General features: G+C 38.9%; 1 protein-coding gene across 2 annotated transcripts in view; it reads left to right on the forward strand.

The window, feature by feature from the left end:
• Positions 1-3,769, forward strand: part of edil3a (EGF-like repeats and discoidin I-like domains 3a) — a 163,799-nt gene extending 160,030 nt beyond the window's left edge. For both annotated transcript variants that reach the window (XM_083904122.1, XM_083904123.1), the window contains one exon: positions 1,684-3,769. In XM_083904122.1, the coding sequence (XP_083760248.1) occupies positions 1,684-1,833 (150 nt within the window). In that variant the 3' untranslated portion in view covers positions 1,834-3,769. The remainder of the gene's footprint in view (positions 1-1,683) is intronic.
• Positions 3,770-16,895: the final 13,126 nt, after the last annotated feature.

The raw sequence follows: 16,895 nt of genomic DNA on the forward strand, positions 1-16,895 counted from the left end.
GAATTAAAACCAGTTTCTGTGATTTTTTAGCTTCTTAAGTGCGTAAATATTGTCGTCTGAAGAAAGAAATCATTCAAACTGAATCGTTTTGGTTTGTGGACGACAGTATAGATGACGTTTTTGTCAAACTGGACCAAAAAAAAATTCCCAAAAAATGGTCACATTTTTGGACGACATACTATAGTATGACGTTTTAGTCAAATTTTAGACCAACATTTTTTTTTTCTAAAAAAAATAATTTTGGACCACATAGTATAGTATTACGTTTTTGTCAGATTTTGATAATTGATTATTCGGTTTAAAACCAGTTTCTGTGATTTTTCAGCTTCTTTTCTCCAGAGAAAAAATAAATTATTAAAACTGAATCATTTTTGGTTTATGGACAAAAAACAAGACATTTAAAATTCTATTTTTCAACATTTTCTGACATTTTATGAACCAAAACGACCAAAATAATCAACAGATTATTCGATGAATAAAATAATGGTTAGTTAATAATAAAAGAGTTCACAGATTGTGTTGTTACCGTCTGAATCTGCTCTTCATGTCCTCTTCAAGCACACGGCTGTAGACGTAACCTGGAGAAATCAGGAAAAAAGTCGGAATTCAGAGAAAAAAAAGTCTGAATTTCTGAGAAAAAACGTTTTTAAAAACCAGTTTCTGTAATTTTTCTGCTTCTTAAATGTAAATATTGTCTGTTTCCTTTGCTCCAGATAACAAAGAAATCATTAAAACTGAATAATTGTTTGTTTGTGGACAAAAAAGAAGACATTTAACATTCTATTTTTCAACATTTTATGACATTTTATGAACCAAAACGACCAAAATAATCAACAGATTAATCGATGAAAAAAATAATGGTTAGTTAATAACAAAAGAGTTCACAGATTGTGTTGTTACCGTCTGAATCTGCTCTTCATGTCCTCTTCAAGCACACGGCTGTAGACGTAACCTGGAGAAATCAGGAAAAAAGTCGAAATTCAGAGAAAAAAAAGTCCGAATTTCTGAGAAAAAACGTTTTTAAAACCAGTTTCTGTAATTTTTCTGCTTCTTAAATGTAAATATTGTCTGTTTCGTTTGCTCCAGATAACAAAGAAATCATTAAAACTGAATAATTGTTGGTTTGTGGACAAAAAACAAGACATTTAACATTATATTTTTCAACATTTTATGACATTTTATGAACCAAAACGACCAAAATAATCAACAGATTAATCGATGAAGAAAATGAAAAATGAATTACGACTCAAAAAGTCGTAATTCAGAGAAAAAAAAATTATAAAAAAAATTTGTAAATATTGTCTGTTTTCTTTGCTCCAAATAACAAAGAAATCATTAAAACTAAATAATTGTTGGTTTGTGGACAAAAAAGAAGACATTTAATATTTTTCAACATTTTATGACATTTTATGAACCAAAATAATCAACAGATTAATCGATGAAGAAAATAATGGCTAGTTAATAATAAAAGAGTTCACAGATTGTGTTGTTACCGTCTGAATCTGCTCTTCATCTTCAATCACACGGCTGTCGACGTAACCTGGAGAAATCAGGAATATGAATTAATGCACATGGATTATTCTGCACAATCGTCTCAGATTAAGAACTCAGATATTTTAGGGCTGTAAATGTCTTGAATATTGCTTCCTGAAAACCGACCTCCCTGGTGTTGTTTTCCCGCAGGTTTTCCAGGGGAACTTTGACAACGACACGCACAGAAAGAACGTGATAGATCCGCCCATCTACGCTCGGCTGGTGCGGATCCTGCCGTGGTCGTGGTACGGCAGAATCACCATGCGTGCAGAGATACTGGGATGCACAGAGGAGGAGTGACCGCGTCGTCGTCATGACCTCTCGTCTTTCTTTGCCATCGTTCCCTCGTCCCCTCGCCGTTACTGGAGAATCTCAGCCAGTGTTTTAAAGATAAACTGTGCAGCCTGTAAAAAGAAATCAATTTCCAATGGATTTTTCAAGAATAAGTGTTGAGTTGTTGTTGATGTTTGTTTTCTTTTGTACAATGATTTAAAAACCTGCTCCTTTTAATCCACTTTTGTCTTTTTATTTGACACTTTTAAAAAATGTGATCTTTGTCTTTTTTTTATTATTTTTGGAAGATTCACCGTCATGTTTGGAACAAACTTCTGTAATATATAAATATATCTATGGCAGGGTGTGTGTGGGGGGGGGGGGTCTCATTGTGGTTTTAACTTGTTGACATGGAAACTATTGTACAGTGTCACTTTTTAACAAAGATGTGAAATCTGTCTGCCGTGATTTAATGGACACAATTAACCAACGACGCCATCCCATAATTCAACTGTTTAAGATACAATGTAGAGAACACACACACACATTATCACATAATCACATCTGCTAATCTGGGATTAATTCATTCATTTGACTGAAGCCATGCTTTTATCACATCAATCCAAACTCTATTAATGCTCCTGTATTATATGTCAAAGAAAAAGGAGGAAATTGCATGGTGCGTGAATTATACCTGTATATTATGACAAATCATTGAAGAACCTTTAGCCCGGAGAGAAAATGGCTTGAACCTATTTTTATCTGCATATTTAAATAGTTCTGAAACATTAACACACACACACTGCAAAAAGCTCAGTGAGGACGAACGTTAGCAAACACTGACGGACGCTCTGTCTCTGTTTTTTACTTTGCTTTCACTCTGCTTTTCTCTGCTTTTTCTATTTATTTAAATGTTAGACTCGGTCGTCTCGGCTGTAACAAATGTGTTTTTAATTATATTTTAATGTCTTCAATTTTTGTTCTTGGAGATGTGAGCTGAATCCGTTCAGAAGCTCAGGATAGATGTCACTCACAGTAACGCACAATAACCCACAATAACACACAATAACACACAACCCATCTGTTTTAATATAGATGTGTACGGAAGAGTATTAGTGCCACATGGAAGAAAGAAAGAAAAAAATGTATATAAAACAGCATGAATTCTGAGACTTAAGTCAGAATTCAGAGGAAAAAAAAGTCAGAATTCAGAGGAAAAAAAGTCAGAATTCACAGGGAAAAAAAGTCAGAATTCAGATGTTTTTTCTTGGCACTAATACTCCTCCGTACTTTCTTATTCAATGACAATGTGAGCAGTAACTTAAATCATGTTCATATTTGGATAATTCACATATTGAAAAGTCTTTCAATGCCATAAATCCCTGTCACGTAATAAATGTTGTTTATGTTTAAAAGAGAGCCGATGTCCAAGATTAATAAAGTAATACTAATAATAATAATAATAACATGTCATTATCCCATGGTCACACTTTCTTTAGGTCAGAGACTTTAATCTTGAAAATTGGATTGAAATAAAATGTAATTTCATGTGGAACAGAGTGAGAGTATTTCCACGTCGAGACTGTTATTCCAATCATGTTAGAATGTTATTTTAATACAGTTTTGAATGAAGCTGCTGCCGTTGTTGCTGCAGTAAATTGAACAGCGACGCTCGGCTGCTTCAGTAAATGGAAGTAAACGAGTACCTGAGGTAACGCAGCAGCAGGTGAAATAAGGCCTGGATTAATCCAATGATTTTACCCTGAAAAAAAAAGGCTTCAAGTGCTTCAACAAGAGCTGGACTGAACCACGTCTACGTCAGCGCTACGTCGTTAACTTAGCGAATCATTTCATCATCGTCGTGGGGAGGAGAAAATGTCATAAACTTACAGAAAAAAAGTTTTTGAAATGTGATTATCAAACGTTTATTTTCTCATCACTGTCTTTGTGTACGGACTGACGATGAAGCCCCAGGAAGCAATTTTTAAAAAAATGTCTCACTGTTCACAAAGATTTTTGTTTGTATTGTTGTCAGCGTTTCATGCCGTGAACACGGTTGTTGTTGTTGTTGTACTTGACGAGTAAACATGAAGTCTGAAAACAAAACGTGGGATCTGGATAACTGGAACTGGAGTTCAGCCAGTGGCATTCTATTTAGCTAATGAAATGTGTATATATATATATATATATATATATATATAAACCCAGTTACACTGAGAGACTTGGCTGTAGATTATCAATATGTGAAGCTTGTTTTTTGCTGTAAATCACTGTCATTCCACAGATTAATGGACACAGATTAAGCATCAACAATGATCATCATCAGAGATTATTTAACTCGTCCAGCACCTGTGACAAAGCTTTGAGGAGGTTTTACCAGGACAGAGACTGAAACGTCATCAGAGATCCGACGGCCTTTGGTTCTTTTTCTGCTCAACATCAACAGACTAAATGCACCGAGCGTCACTTCCAACCTCCACTGAACAAACACGAGCCTTAACTTTGGCTCAGTCTTGGACTTTGAAAGTGAGCGTGTGTGTGTGTGTAGTCGGTCGTGTTGATGCGGACGCTTAATGTCACAGTTTTTTTTATTGAAAAAGAGCGACAAAACTCATCCTGTCTTTGTATCTCCTGTGTCTGTGGTCCACTGATTATTATTATTATTATTAGGGTTCGAGCACGACTGTGCAAGAACCCTATTGTAATTGAAAGAGTTATTATTATTATTCTTCACACGAAGAAAGTGCCTTTTTGAAGGCCTAAACGGATCTCAAACCTCGTGAATTTTTGGGACAACATCAGACCTAACTTAAATCGCCGAACCAAAGTGGTTCGGTGAATGTGCGTCAAAAAATGGAAGTGGGCGGGGCTTCAGACTGACGCAAAAAAGTGCTACTAGGTCAATTCCTGTCGGGAATAACGTACATGAACGAAACTTGGTACACACGTTCATTAGGTTGTGCCATGGGCAAAAGTCAATCACAAGTTTTCTGTGAAACCTACAGGAAGGCCGCCATCTTGGATTGAAGGCGAAAACGGAGGCGTTTTTGGCGAATTTACAGCATAACTTGCCGTAGATACCAAAATCTACAGTTTTTGAGCAATCACCTTCAAACTTGGCGAGGTTGATGTGGACCAGTTGAGGTACGATCTTATCTGAAAAGTTTTTTGAAATCTTGCATGGCGCACGAGATAGGTGGCGCCAAAGTTGGCGAAAATTCCAAATTTTCCCAACACGCAACGAAACGCTTATAACTTTACGATGGAAGGTCAAGTCGGAGCCAAACTTGCCATGATTGATGGTGGGTAGTTGCTGAAGACACCTATGCAAAAATGATCACATTTGAAACCATCGCCTCCTGGTGGTGGAAGAGAATATACAAAAAAAAAGTTAATTTACGATTTCGGTAATAACTTTTACAGAGATTGTCGTATCCGACTCAAAATGACACTGAAACATTGAAAACACATGGTAGATGATGCGTGTTGAATATGATAGCACATTCTTTAACGGTGTAGCGAGGTGCGAGGTGCAAAGTCGGATTTTTGCGACAAAAAAACAAACTCTTATAACTTTGCGAGTCCTGGTCCAAACTGAACCAAACTTCCTTGGATTGATGTTCCTCCAGCCCTGACAATGTCTATATGAAAATATTTAATTTCGAAAACAGCGCCCCCTGGTGGCAACAGAAAGAATTTTATTTGCTATAAAATCTATCTAGTCCTAGAGCTTTTGTGCTATCACCTTCAAACTTGGCGAGGTCAATGTGGACGAGTTTTGGATCAAATGTTATTGAAACTGTTTTAAAATGTCGCACGGCGTACAAGATAGGGGGCGCTAAAGTTGGCGATCATTATGATGTTGACCAAATCTCTTATATCTTTGCGATGGAAGGTCAGATATGAACCAAACTTACCGTGGTTCATGATCGATAGTTCTTAAAGACGAATATGAAAAAACGGTCACGTTCGGAAACAGCGCCTCTAGTGGTGAGAGGATTATTACCCAAAAAAAGTACATTTATGATGATAACTTTGTGAATCCTGTTCCGATTTGAACCAAACTTCCTTGGATCGATGACAGTCCGACCCTGAACAAGTCTACATGAAAATATTTAATTTCGAAAACAGCGCCCCCTGGTGGAAACAGAAAGAATTTTATTTGCTATAAAATCTATCTTGTCCTAGAGCTTTTCTGCTATCACCTTCAAACTTGGCGAGGTCAATGTGGTCGAGTTGAGGATCAAATGTTATTGAAAGCTTTCTAAAATGTCGCACGGCGTACGAGATAGGGGGCGCTAAAGTTGGCAAACATTCTGATTTGTAAAGACAGACAACGAAACACTTATAACTTTGCGATGGAGGATCCAATGTCCTTCCCTGGATTGATGCCTTGGAGTAGTCTATATGACAATATTCAATGTCTTAACGACGCCCCCTGGTGGCAGCAGACTCTGCCATCTACTGTGCAACACAAAAGAAACTGGTATAACTTTGTAAATCCTGTTCCAATCTGAACCAAACTTCCTTGGATTGATTACAGTCTTACCCTGAAAAAGTCTATATGAAAATCTTCAATTTAAAAAACAGCGCCCCCTGGTTGCTGGATATAACATTACATATCACACTTTTTTATGCTGCTATTACAGGGATTGTTGTATCATCCTCATACGTGATATGTGGGACCACAAAACCGCTCCGACCATGTCAGCAACAGACGACTTCCTGACAGGAAGTGGATCCGCCGCAACAGGAAGTAGAATGTAACTTTGCCATACATTGCCCGATCGCCACGAAACATGATATGTGAGTCAATAGAACTTCCCTGAACATGTTAATGGACACGCCTTTGACCAAACAGGAAGTCAGCCATTTTAAACAGGAAGTCCCCTGTAACTTTACCGTACATTGATCGATCTGCACGGAACTTGACACGTGAGACCAGGAACCTATCCTGGACATGTCTGCAAAAGCTAAACTCCAAACAGGAAGTGGAACGCCAAAACAGGAAGTAGAATTTAACTTTGCCGTACGTTGCCCTATCTCCACGAAACATTATATGTGTGTCAAGGGAACTTCCCTGAACATGTTAATAGACACGCTCTGACCCAACAGGAAGTCAGCCATTTTAACAGGAAGTGCCCTCTAACTTTACTGTACATTGACCGCTCTGCATGGAACTTGGTATGTGAGGCCAGGGACCTATCCTGAACACGCAAACAATGTCCTCCCGACAGAAAGTGTAACGCACTTAACAGGAAATAATATATGACTTTACTCCACAGCCCAACATCCGCACGGACGGCGCCAATTAGAACTACGACAGCAAGCAGCGAATGAACGAGAGACGAGATCAGGGCGCAAGCGACGAGGTGGGCGCGGGTCGCGACGTAGCGTCAAGCTCGTTATTAGGGTTCGAGCACGACTGTGCAAGAACCCTATTGTAATTGAAAGAGTTATTATTAGGGTTCGAGCACGACTGTGCAAGAACCCTATTGAAATTGAAAGAGTTATTAGGGTTCGAGCACGACTGTGCAAGAACCCTATTGTAATTGAAGGAGTTATTAGGGTTCGAGCACGACTGTGCAAGAACCCTATTGTAATTGAAGGAGTTATTATTATTAGGGTTCGAGCACGACTGTGCAAGAACCCTATTGTAATTGAAAGAGTTATTATTATTATTATTATTATTATTCTTCACACGAGGAATGTGCCTTTTTGAAGGCCTAAACGGATCCCAAACCACGCGAATTTTTGGGACAACATCAGACCTAACTTAAATCGCCGAACCAAAGTGGTTCGGTGAATGTGCGTCAAAAAATGGAAGTGGGCGGGGCTTCAGACTGACGCAAAAATGTGCTACTAGGTCAACTCCTGTCGGGAATAACGTACATGAACGAAACTTGGTACACACGTTCATTAGGTTGTGCCATGGGCAAAAGTCAATCACAAGTTTTCTGTGAAACCTACAGGAAGGCCGCCATCTTGGATTGAAGGCGAAAACGGAGGCGTTTTTGGCGAATTTACAGCATAACTTGCCGTAGATACCAAAATCTACAGTTTTTGAGCAATCACCCTCAAACTTGGCGAGGTTGATGTGGACCAGTTGAGGTACGATCTAATCTGAAAAGTTTTTTGAAATATTGCATGGCGCACGAGATAGGTGGCGCCAAAGTTGGCGAAAATTCCAAATTTTCCCAACACGCAACGAAACGCTTATAACTTTGCGATGGAAGATCAAGTCGGAGCCAAACTTGCCATGATTGATGATGGGTAGTTGCTGAAGACACCTATGCAAAAATGAACACGTTTGAAACCATCGCCTCCTGGTGGTGGAAGAGAATATACAAAAAAAAAGTTTATTTACGATTTCGGTAATAACTTTTACAGAGATTGTCGTATCTGACTCAAAATGACACTGAAACATTGAAAACACATGGTAGATGATGCGTGTTGAATATGATAGCGCATTGTTTAACGGTGTAGCGAGGTGCGAGGTGCAAAGTCGGATTTTTGCGACAAAAAAACAAACTCTTATAACTTTGCGAGTCCTGGTCCAAACTGAACCAAACTTCCTTGGATTGATGTTCCTCCAGCCCTGACAATGTCTATATGAAAATATTCAATTTCGAAAACAGCGCCCCCTGGTGGAAACAGAAAGAATTTTATTTGCTATAAAATCTATCTTGTCCTAGAGCTTTTGTGCTATCACCTTCAAACTTGGCGAGGTCAATGTGGACAGGTAGAGGATCAAAAGTTGGTGAAAGCTTTCTAAAGTGTCGCACGGCGTACGAGATAGGGGGCGCTAAAGTTGGCGATCATTCTGATGTTGACCAAATCTCTTATAACTTTGCATTGCAAGGTCAGATATGAACCAAACTTGCCGTGGTTCATGATCGATAGGTCTTAAAGACGAATATGAAAAAACGGTCACGTTCGGAAACAGCGCCTCTAGTGGTGAGAGTATTATTACCCAAAAAAAGTACATTTATGATGATAACTTTGTGGAACATGTTCCGATTTGAACCAAACTTCCTTGGATCGATGACAGTCCGACCCTGAACAAGTCTACATGAAAATATTCAATTTCGAAAACAGCGCCCCCTGGTGGAAACAGAAAGAATTTTATTTGCTATAAAATCTATCTTGTCCTAGAGCTTTTGTGCTATCACCTTCAAACTTGGCGAGGTCAATGTGGACAGGTAGAGGATCAAAAGTTGGTGAAAGCTTTCTAAAATGTCGCACGGCGTACGAGATAGGGGGCGCTAAAGTTGGCGATCATTCTGATGTTGACCAAATCTCTTATAACTTTGCATTGGAAGGTCAGATATGAACCAAACTTGCCGTGGTTCATGATCGATAGGTCTTAAAGACGAATATGAAAAAACGGTCACGTTCAGAAACAGCGCCTCTAGTGGTGAGAGTATTATTACCCAAAAAAAGTACATTTATGATGATAACTTTGTGGAACATGTTCCGATTTGAACCAAACCTCCTTGGATCGATGACAGTATGGCCCTGAAAAAGTCCGTATGAAAATCTTCAATTTAAAAAACAGCGCCCCCTGGTTGCTGGATATAACATTACATATCAAACTTTTTTATGCTGCTATAACAAGGATTGTTGTATCCTCCTCATACCTGATATGTGGGACCACAAAACCGCTCCGACCATGTCAGCAACAGACGACTTCCTGACAGGAAGTGGATCCACCGCAACAGGAAGTAGAATGTAACTTTGCCATACATTGCCCGATCGCCACGAAACATGATATGTGAGTCAATAGAACTTCCCTGAATATGTTAATAGACACGCCTTTGACCAAACAGGAAGTCAGCCATTTTAAACAGGAAGTGCCCTGTAACTTTACCATACATTGATCAATCTGCACGGAACTTGACACGTGAGACCAGGAACCTATCCTGGACATGTCTGCAAAAGCTAAACTCCAAACAGGAAGTGGAACGCCAAAACAGGAAGTAGAATGTAACTTTGCCGTACGTTGCCCTATCTCCACGAAACATTATATGTGAGTCAAGGGAACTTCCCTGAACATGTTAATAGACACGCTCTGACCCAACAGGAAGTCAGCCATTTTAAACAGGAAATGCCCTCTAACTTTACCGTACATTGACCGCTCTGCACGGAACTTGGTATGTGAGGCCAGGGACCTATCCTGAACACGCAAACAATGTCCTCCCGACAGAAAGTGTAACGCACTTAACATGAAATAATATATGACTTTACTCCACAGCCCAACATCCGCACGGACGGCGCCAATTAGAACTACGACAGCAAGCAGCGAATGAACGAGAGACGAGATCAGGGCGCAGGCGACGAGGTGGGCGCGGGTCGCGACGTAGCGTCAAGCTCGAACCCGTTACCACCGCTTGCGGTGCTAGTTATTATTATTTCTAACCTCCACCGTCTGCGTGTTGATCACTATCTAGAAAATGTACCTATTGTGTTGATGAAGAGGAGGAAGAAGAGGAGGAGGAGAGAAGAACAGTGTACAGTCTAAAAAAAGATGTGGCTTCAAACAAAAGCTCTTTCAGTTTGACAAATAAAAACATCTGTGAAAAACCACACGGTGGCTTTGTTTTCTGTTCCCAAGGGAAACACATCATGTATATACATACATACATTATTTATATTATATACTGTAAAAAAAACAAGGTGACGCTTTGTTCCTTTTAGACAACACTTCACTGTCCCTCGTCCTCTCTGGTTTGTGTAACACAACAGGACAACACTGTTTGTTCGTCCTCATTTCAACACATCTTTCATCTGTTCTGAACTCTTCTCTTTTCCTTGACCTTTGACCTTTCACCTTCGTTCTGTATTTATCGTGTGAGGCTGTTGTGAGTGAAAGTGCGTTTGTGTGTAGGTGACGACAGGCCTTGAACAGAGGATTTTCTTCTTTCAGAATAGTGGTGATTTCAAAGAAAATAGCTATTGTTATCGCTGCGGTAAACAAACGTTGTGTCTCTGCTCTCAGCTGCATCCATTCTTATGACATCCTGACTTATAAATGATAACGACCACATAATATGTTATTATTATTATTATTATTATACTCTGATTATTGTTCACAGAGAGAGAGCGACATAATCCAGAATCCCCCGTGACTGTGGCTCATTATTAAGAGAAACATGTGGAGATTAGAGATGATAAATCCACCGTCATACGCTCGGCTGTAAAAACGGTATCAAGTGACCTGGCTTAAATGACAGAGACTCAGATTATATGAAATCATCCTCTGTGGCTTCAGTTACGTCTCTGAGTGATTGACAGCAGAGAGGTGGAACTGTAGGAGTTCACTTCCTCCCACTGTGAGGTGTAATAATTATAGCTTTTTTTTGTAAACATCTGTGTTTATTTGCTGTTAGTTTGTTGAATATGCAGCATGGATGAATCACAGTATAATATGCTCAAATTATCCTTATTTTAACCATAAAATGGCCAGAAAATGTGCTGTAACTAAGTGTTTTTGCCCATTTTTCCAGAATAACTTTCAAAATCTGGCAGTTATTTACAATTTACTACCTGTTAAAATAGTGTATTAACAATTAAAAAAGTTGTATTTAGAACAAAACAATGTAGTTGTACATGAACACTAGCTTTTGCGAGTATAAGACATATTTTAAAGTTGAAAAAAATAGACTTTTTTGTCCAAAATCAAGCCAAAAAATTGAAAATATGTATGTTTTTCCAAAAAAAGACCCTTATCCTCCAGCTTCCTGCAACAGCGTGAGTAAAGCTACTGTAATAACCACACTGTTTATTTGTGATGATTTGATGTGCAATTTCTCAGCTTTCAGAAACCGCTGGAACTTTTCCGATAGCACAAACCGTAGCGTAATTACGGTAACGCAAAACGTGTCATCTGTCATACGCTCGGTGTTAAAGGGTTAAAGTTTATTTCATATTCTGACCTGATCTGATCTGATTCTGAACAAGTTATTATAGGATATTCATACATAATGTATAACGTAACTGGGTGGAGAGATAACCTCAGTATGATAAAGATCTGTGGGCTAATTACGATGATGATAGTTTTATTTATGTAGCACCCTTTACTCATCAGATCAAATGTATGAACTTAGGAGAGAGGGAAGTGCAACAAAAGTGCTTCAAACTTGTTTTTAAAATCAATTTCATGGCGAAAAGTTTTAAAAATATCCAATAAAAAGCTGAGATTTTTAAAAAGGAGCTCTGGTGTCACTGAGATTATTAATCTGAATAAAAACTCTCACTGTACACATTCTGTCATTCTGTTCTACACAATGTGGAGATTGTTAATCCACTCCTCAGTGATTCATGTGTTGTCACTGATGAATGAGCTCAGCTGTGATCACTGATGTTTCTGATCCCATAACAGTTTACTGTCATTTGTAAATGCAGCGATTACGAGTTCCTGTTCAGTGTGAGCCGAGCTAATTTGACTTGTTTCACTGAAACATCTTAACTTGGTTAAAGCAGCTGTTTTAATCCCAGACTCACATCACTGACCATCACTGAGTTAAACCAATAACTCTCGTGCTCACATCTGAATTCTGATGAATTGATTCAGTAACAGTTTTGACAGCTGAGCAGTTCACAGGGAACAGCTTCAGCGTCTCTGTAACGTCATTATAAACAATTAGCTCAGGAACCATTAGTAAATAATTAGTCAGCCATTAATAAAGCCATTAGTCACAGATTATAAATCCTTTACCGTGTGAGAGATTACGATGTAGGGAGTGATATCACACAGCGATCAGCCATGTGTCGCGCTGACAGTCGTCCCCTAACAGCGGGACACGAAGGTCGTCGTGATTAAAGAGACGGACGTCGACGCTGTCAAAGTCACATACTTCTGTTTGTTATTCCCAAAAACTGCAGAGAGACAACTTTACAAAAAGGCACAGCAGTCAAATCTGTGATTATTCAACAATGACATGAAGGTTTTTACTTTTAACTTCATTAACTTTGTCTTTATAGCATTTACCATCGGGTTTTCCACTAAAAAAAATAGTACCTACTCAAAGTGGGCGAATTTAAAAAATTCATTACAATTATTCCTTAAGAGGTTTGCAAATATTTTCAACAAATCTTTGTTCAGGGCGATGATGACTATTATGATGGTAAATTTCAAGTCATTCCGAGATATTTTTTTTTCCGAAGAGGAACGTCAGCTCACTGTCAAAGTGCATAATTGCAATTATTCCTTAAGACATGTGAATATTTTCAACTGATCCTTGTTCAGGGCGATGCCGACTATTGCGATGGTAAATTTCAAATCAGTCCGAGAAACGTTTTGTTTTTTTGAAGAAAGTCAGCTCACTGTCAAAGTGCATCAGGGCAAATGGATATTTTCTTGAATTACAAAAATTCATTAAAATGATTCCTTAAAAGATTTGCAAATATTTTCAATGGATCCTTGTTCAGGGCGATGCCGACTATTATGATGGTAAATTTCAAGTCGTTCCGAGATACTTTTTGTTTTTTTGAAGAAAGTCAGCTCACTGTCAAAGTGTATCAGGGCAAATGGATAATGTCAAAAATGTCAAAAATTCATTAAAATTATTCCTTAGGAGTTTTGCAAATATTTTCAACAGATCCTTGTTCAGGGTGATACCTATTATGATGTTAAATTTCAAGTCATTCCGAGATACTTGTTTTTTTAGACTAAAGTCAGCTCACTGTCTTCAAAAATTCATTCAAATTATTTCCTAAGAGGTTTGCAAATATTTTCTTCTTTTTAACTCGTCTACAGTGCGGCTTTATTCGGCTCGATTCTCGTGTCAGACGTTGCGCGCATAGTATCCAGGTACCAGGTACTATGCTAGTGGAAACACAGGACATGACATATATCTGCCATATATTCTCTGTCCTCAACATTCCAGCACCAGCCCACGTCTCACTAATCGTTCAGACTAAATTTGTCCACGCGCTGCTGTGTTTGTCACAATGACTATGGAGGGCACAGTGAGCCTCACGTGTCCTGCGATATCGCTCTTGTTATCGTGTTTGTGTCGTCCTCGGGGAGTTGTTCTCCGTGGCAGAATTGGGCCACTCCTTTGTGCACTGTTCACCTCTGTAATGAGAGTGATGCTTGTGTTATTTTGGGTTCAGTTATGCTACCTGCAGAGCTTTAAGTGGGACAGAAATTACCGGCAAAAAGCTCCTAAAAGCCTCAAAGTAACACTTGTCATTTAGTATTGAGGTCAGCGTGGATGTTTCCTCGTCTGTGAGAGTCTCAGTGAAGTGATGAAAACACAACTCTGCATTTTCAGAACAAAAGAACAAAAAAAACATAATAATGTTTGAATAAATATCACAAGGTCATGTTAGAGATGTTTAAAGTCAGATGAATTTACATATTATTTTATATAATGTGTATATAGTGCAAGTCAATTTAGACCACATTTTCCCCGGCTGTGGAGTAAAAGAGTAATATTTAATCAGAGCAAAAGTTAAAGACAAATAATCTTTTATTCAATAGTTGGTCATTAGAGTTTGGTTTCATCAGCCTGTTTTTTGCACAGTTTAGATTGTTGTATAAAAAGTTTGAATGTCCTTTGAATGAAAATGGGAACTAGTCATTTGCAAAGTCTTAATAGTGTTTTTGTCTCTTTTCTGTGAGATTAAAGGTGTGATGAGACTGTTTTGCTGTAGTAAAGACCTGTTTTAACGCGCTTTAGTGATTGATTATGTCCAGGTAAACTTAGTGTTTGGGTTGAATTCCCTTTGTTTATTGATCATCTGCTTTCAGGTGAATGAATAATGCAAGTATTTGTAAACGCTTCTGGTATAAAATCGTTAAAAAACACAGTTAAAAACCGTTATAAACACATAATGTGTCAGTCAAAATGGATCAAGGGTCACAAATGCTTTAACTTTCTCACTCATCTGTCATCATTCACCTGTCCTCATCATTCATTCACCTGTCCTCATCATTCATTCACATGTCCTCATAATTCATTCACCTGTCCTCATCATTCATTCACCTGTCCTCATCATTCATTCACATGTCCTCATCATTCATTCACCTGTCCTCATCATTCATTCACCTGTCCTCATCATTCATTCACCTGTCCTCATCATTCATTCACCTGTCCTCATTATTCATTCACCTGTCATCATTTATTCACATCCTCATCATTCATGCACCTGTCTTTATCATTCATTCACCTGTCATCATTTATTCACCTGTCCTCATCATTCATTCATTCACCTGTCATCATTCATTCACCTGTCATCATTCATTCACCTGTCCTCATCATTCACATGTCCTCATCATTCATGCACCTGTCCTCATCATTCATTCACCTGTCCTCATCATTCATTCACCTGTCCTCATCATTCATTCACCTGTCCTCATCATTCATTCACCTGTACTCATCATTCATTCACCTGTCCTCATCATTCACTCATCTGTCATCATCCTCATCATTCACCTGTCCTCGTTATTCATTCATTCATCTATCCTCATCATTCACCTGTCCTCATCGTTCATTCACCTGTCCTCTCATTCATTCACCTGTCCTTATCATTCACCCACCTGTCCTCATCATTCACCTGTCCTCATCATTCATTCACCTGTCCTCATCATTCATTCACCTGTCCTCATCCTCATCATTCACCTGTCCTCGTTATTCATTCATTCATCTATCCTCATCATTCACCTGTCCTCATCGTTCATTCACCTGTCCTAATCATTCACTCACCTGTCCTAATCATTCACCTGTCCTCATCATTCATTCACCTGTCCTCTTCATTCACTCACCTGTCCTCATCATTCACCTGTCCTCATCATCCACCTATCCTCATCATTCACCTGTTCTCGTCATTCACCTGTCCCCTCATTCATTCACCTGTCCTCACCATTCATTCACCAGTCACCTTTGTTTTTTTTTCATTTTTAACATTAGTACAGAACTTCCACAAAAACATACTTAAGTAAAATTAAAATTACAAGTACAGCTCAGCTCCAGACAAAGTTCACCTTTACAGCATCAGTTAAACGAAGAGAAGAAGAGAAGAACAGAATCCAGAGATGGGAAATCAAAGTTGTCAAAAGTCGTGAAGACGATGACATCTGACAGAACGAAGGAGGAGACGTCGCTGCTGCTGCTTTCAAGACGGAATGAGACAGATGAGACAGATGAGACAGATGAGACCCCTGGAGACCAGGTCCCAGTCCCTCAGAGATAATGTGACTCCATGATGGAGGTGTAGAGAACTTTGCTGCAGAGACTATGAAAGATGCATGAGTCTGGTTCCTGTGAGGCTTCAGGCCACATGAAGAGGAGCGTGAGCGTGAGCCGCGGCTGGGAAATGTCACCTCTTTAATGACTCGAGCCGAGCTTAAGCAGAAATATGCTCTAACCTATGCAGTGAGTAATGGCCGCCGCAGTGCTGAGATCACAGTGACAGCTTCTAACTCGGGGCCAAAAAGTCCCTCCAGGGTCCAGAGCCACTTCTTAGCATTTTCTCATGGCTCCATCAACTTGTAAAAGTCAACTTATTCGACTTTATTTTGCTCATTCAGATAAAAGAAATACCTGTTTTTGACAGAGAGACGACGTGAATATACATTTTTATTAAAGATATACAGCAGAGCTGTGATTTAAACAAGGTAAAGCAGGAAAATAAAGATTTTCTTCGTGGCCTCTGCTCTGATTTTCTTTTCTTTTCTTTAACTGGCAGCTCTGCATTGAGAGATGTGTGGGAAAAAAATCTGCCTCATTATTTCCGTCGCATCTTTCCGTCTTCCTGTCACTCTGAGACTCTGACGGGGAAAAACAATACTTTTAAGGCCACACAGGGTTGATCCTGAGAGTTTGGATTTTGGAGTTTTTTAATAAAATGTGACAAGTTTGGTGATATTTCATCTTTATCTTAAACATATGGCTGTAGATTCTCTGTGGACACAATTAGAATCAAGTAACTCAAACTAAATCCCTCTAGGTTTTAACAGTGTGGTGATGTGGGGATAGGACTGCAGCCTTAAGCTTTGTTTTTTGTTTTATTACATATTCTGTAACACTTATGTGGCCGTGCATCATTTAAACTGGAATAAAATCTGCTCTTTTACTGAGCCA

This window comes from Microchirus variegatus, assembly GCF_963457635.1.
Source record: "Microchirus variegatus genome assembly, chromosome: 17".
In the NCBI taxonomy this organism is placed as follows: Eukaryota; Metazoa; Chordata; class Actinopteri; order Pleuronectiformes; family Soleidae; genus Microchirus; species Microchirus variegatus.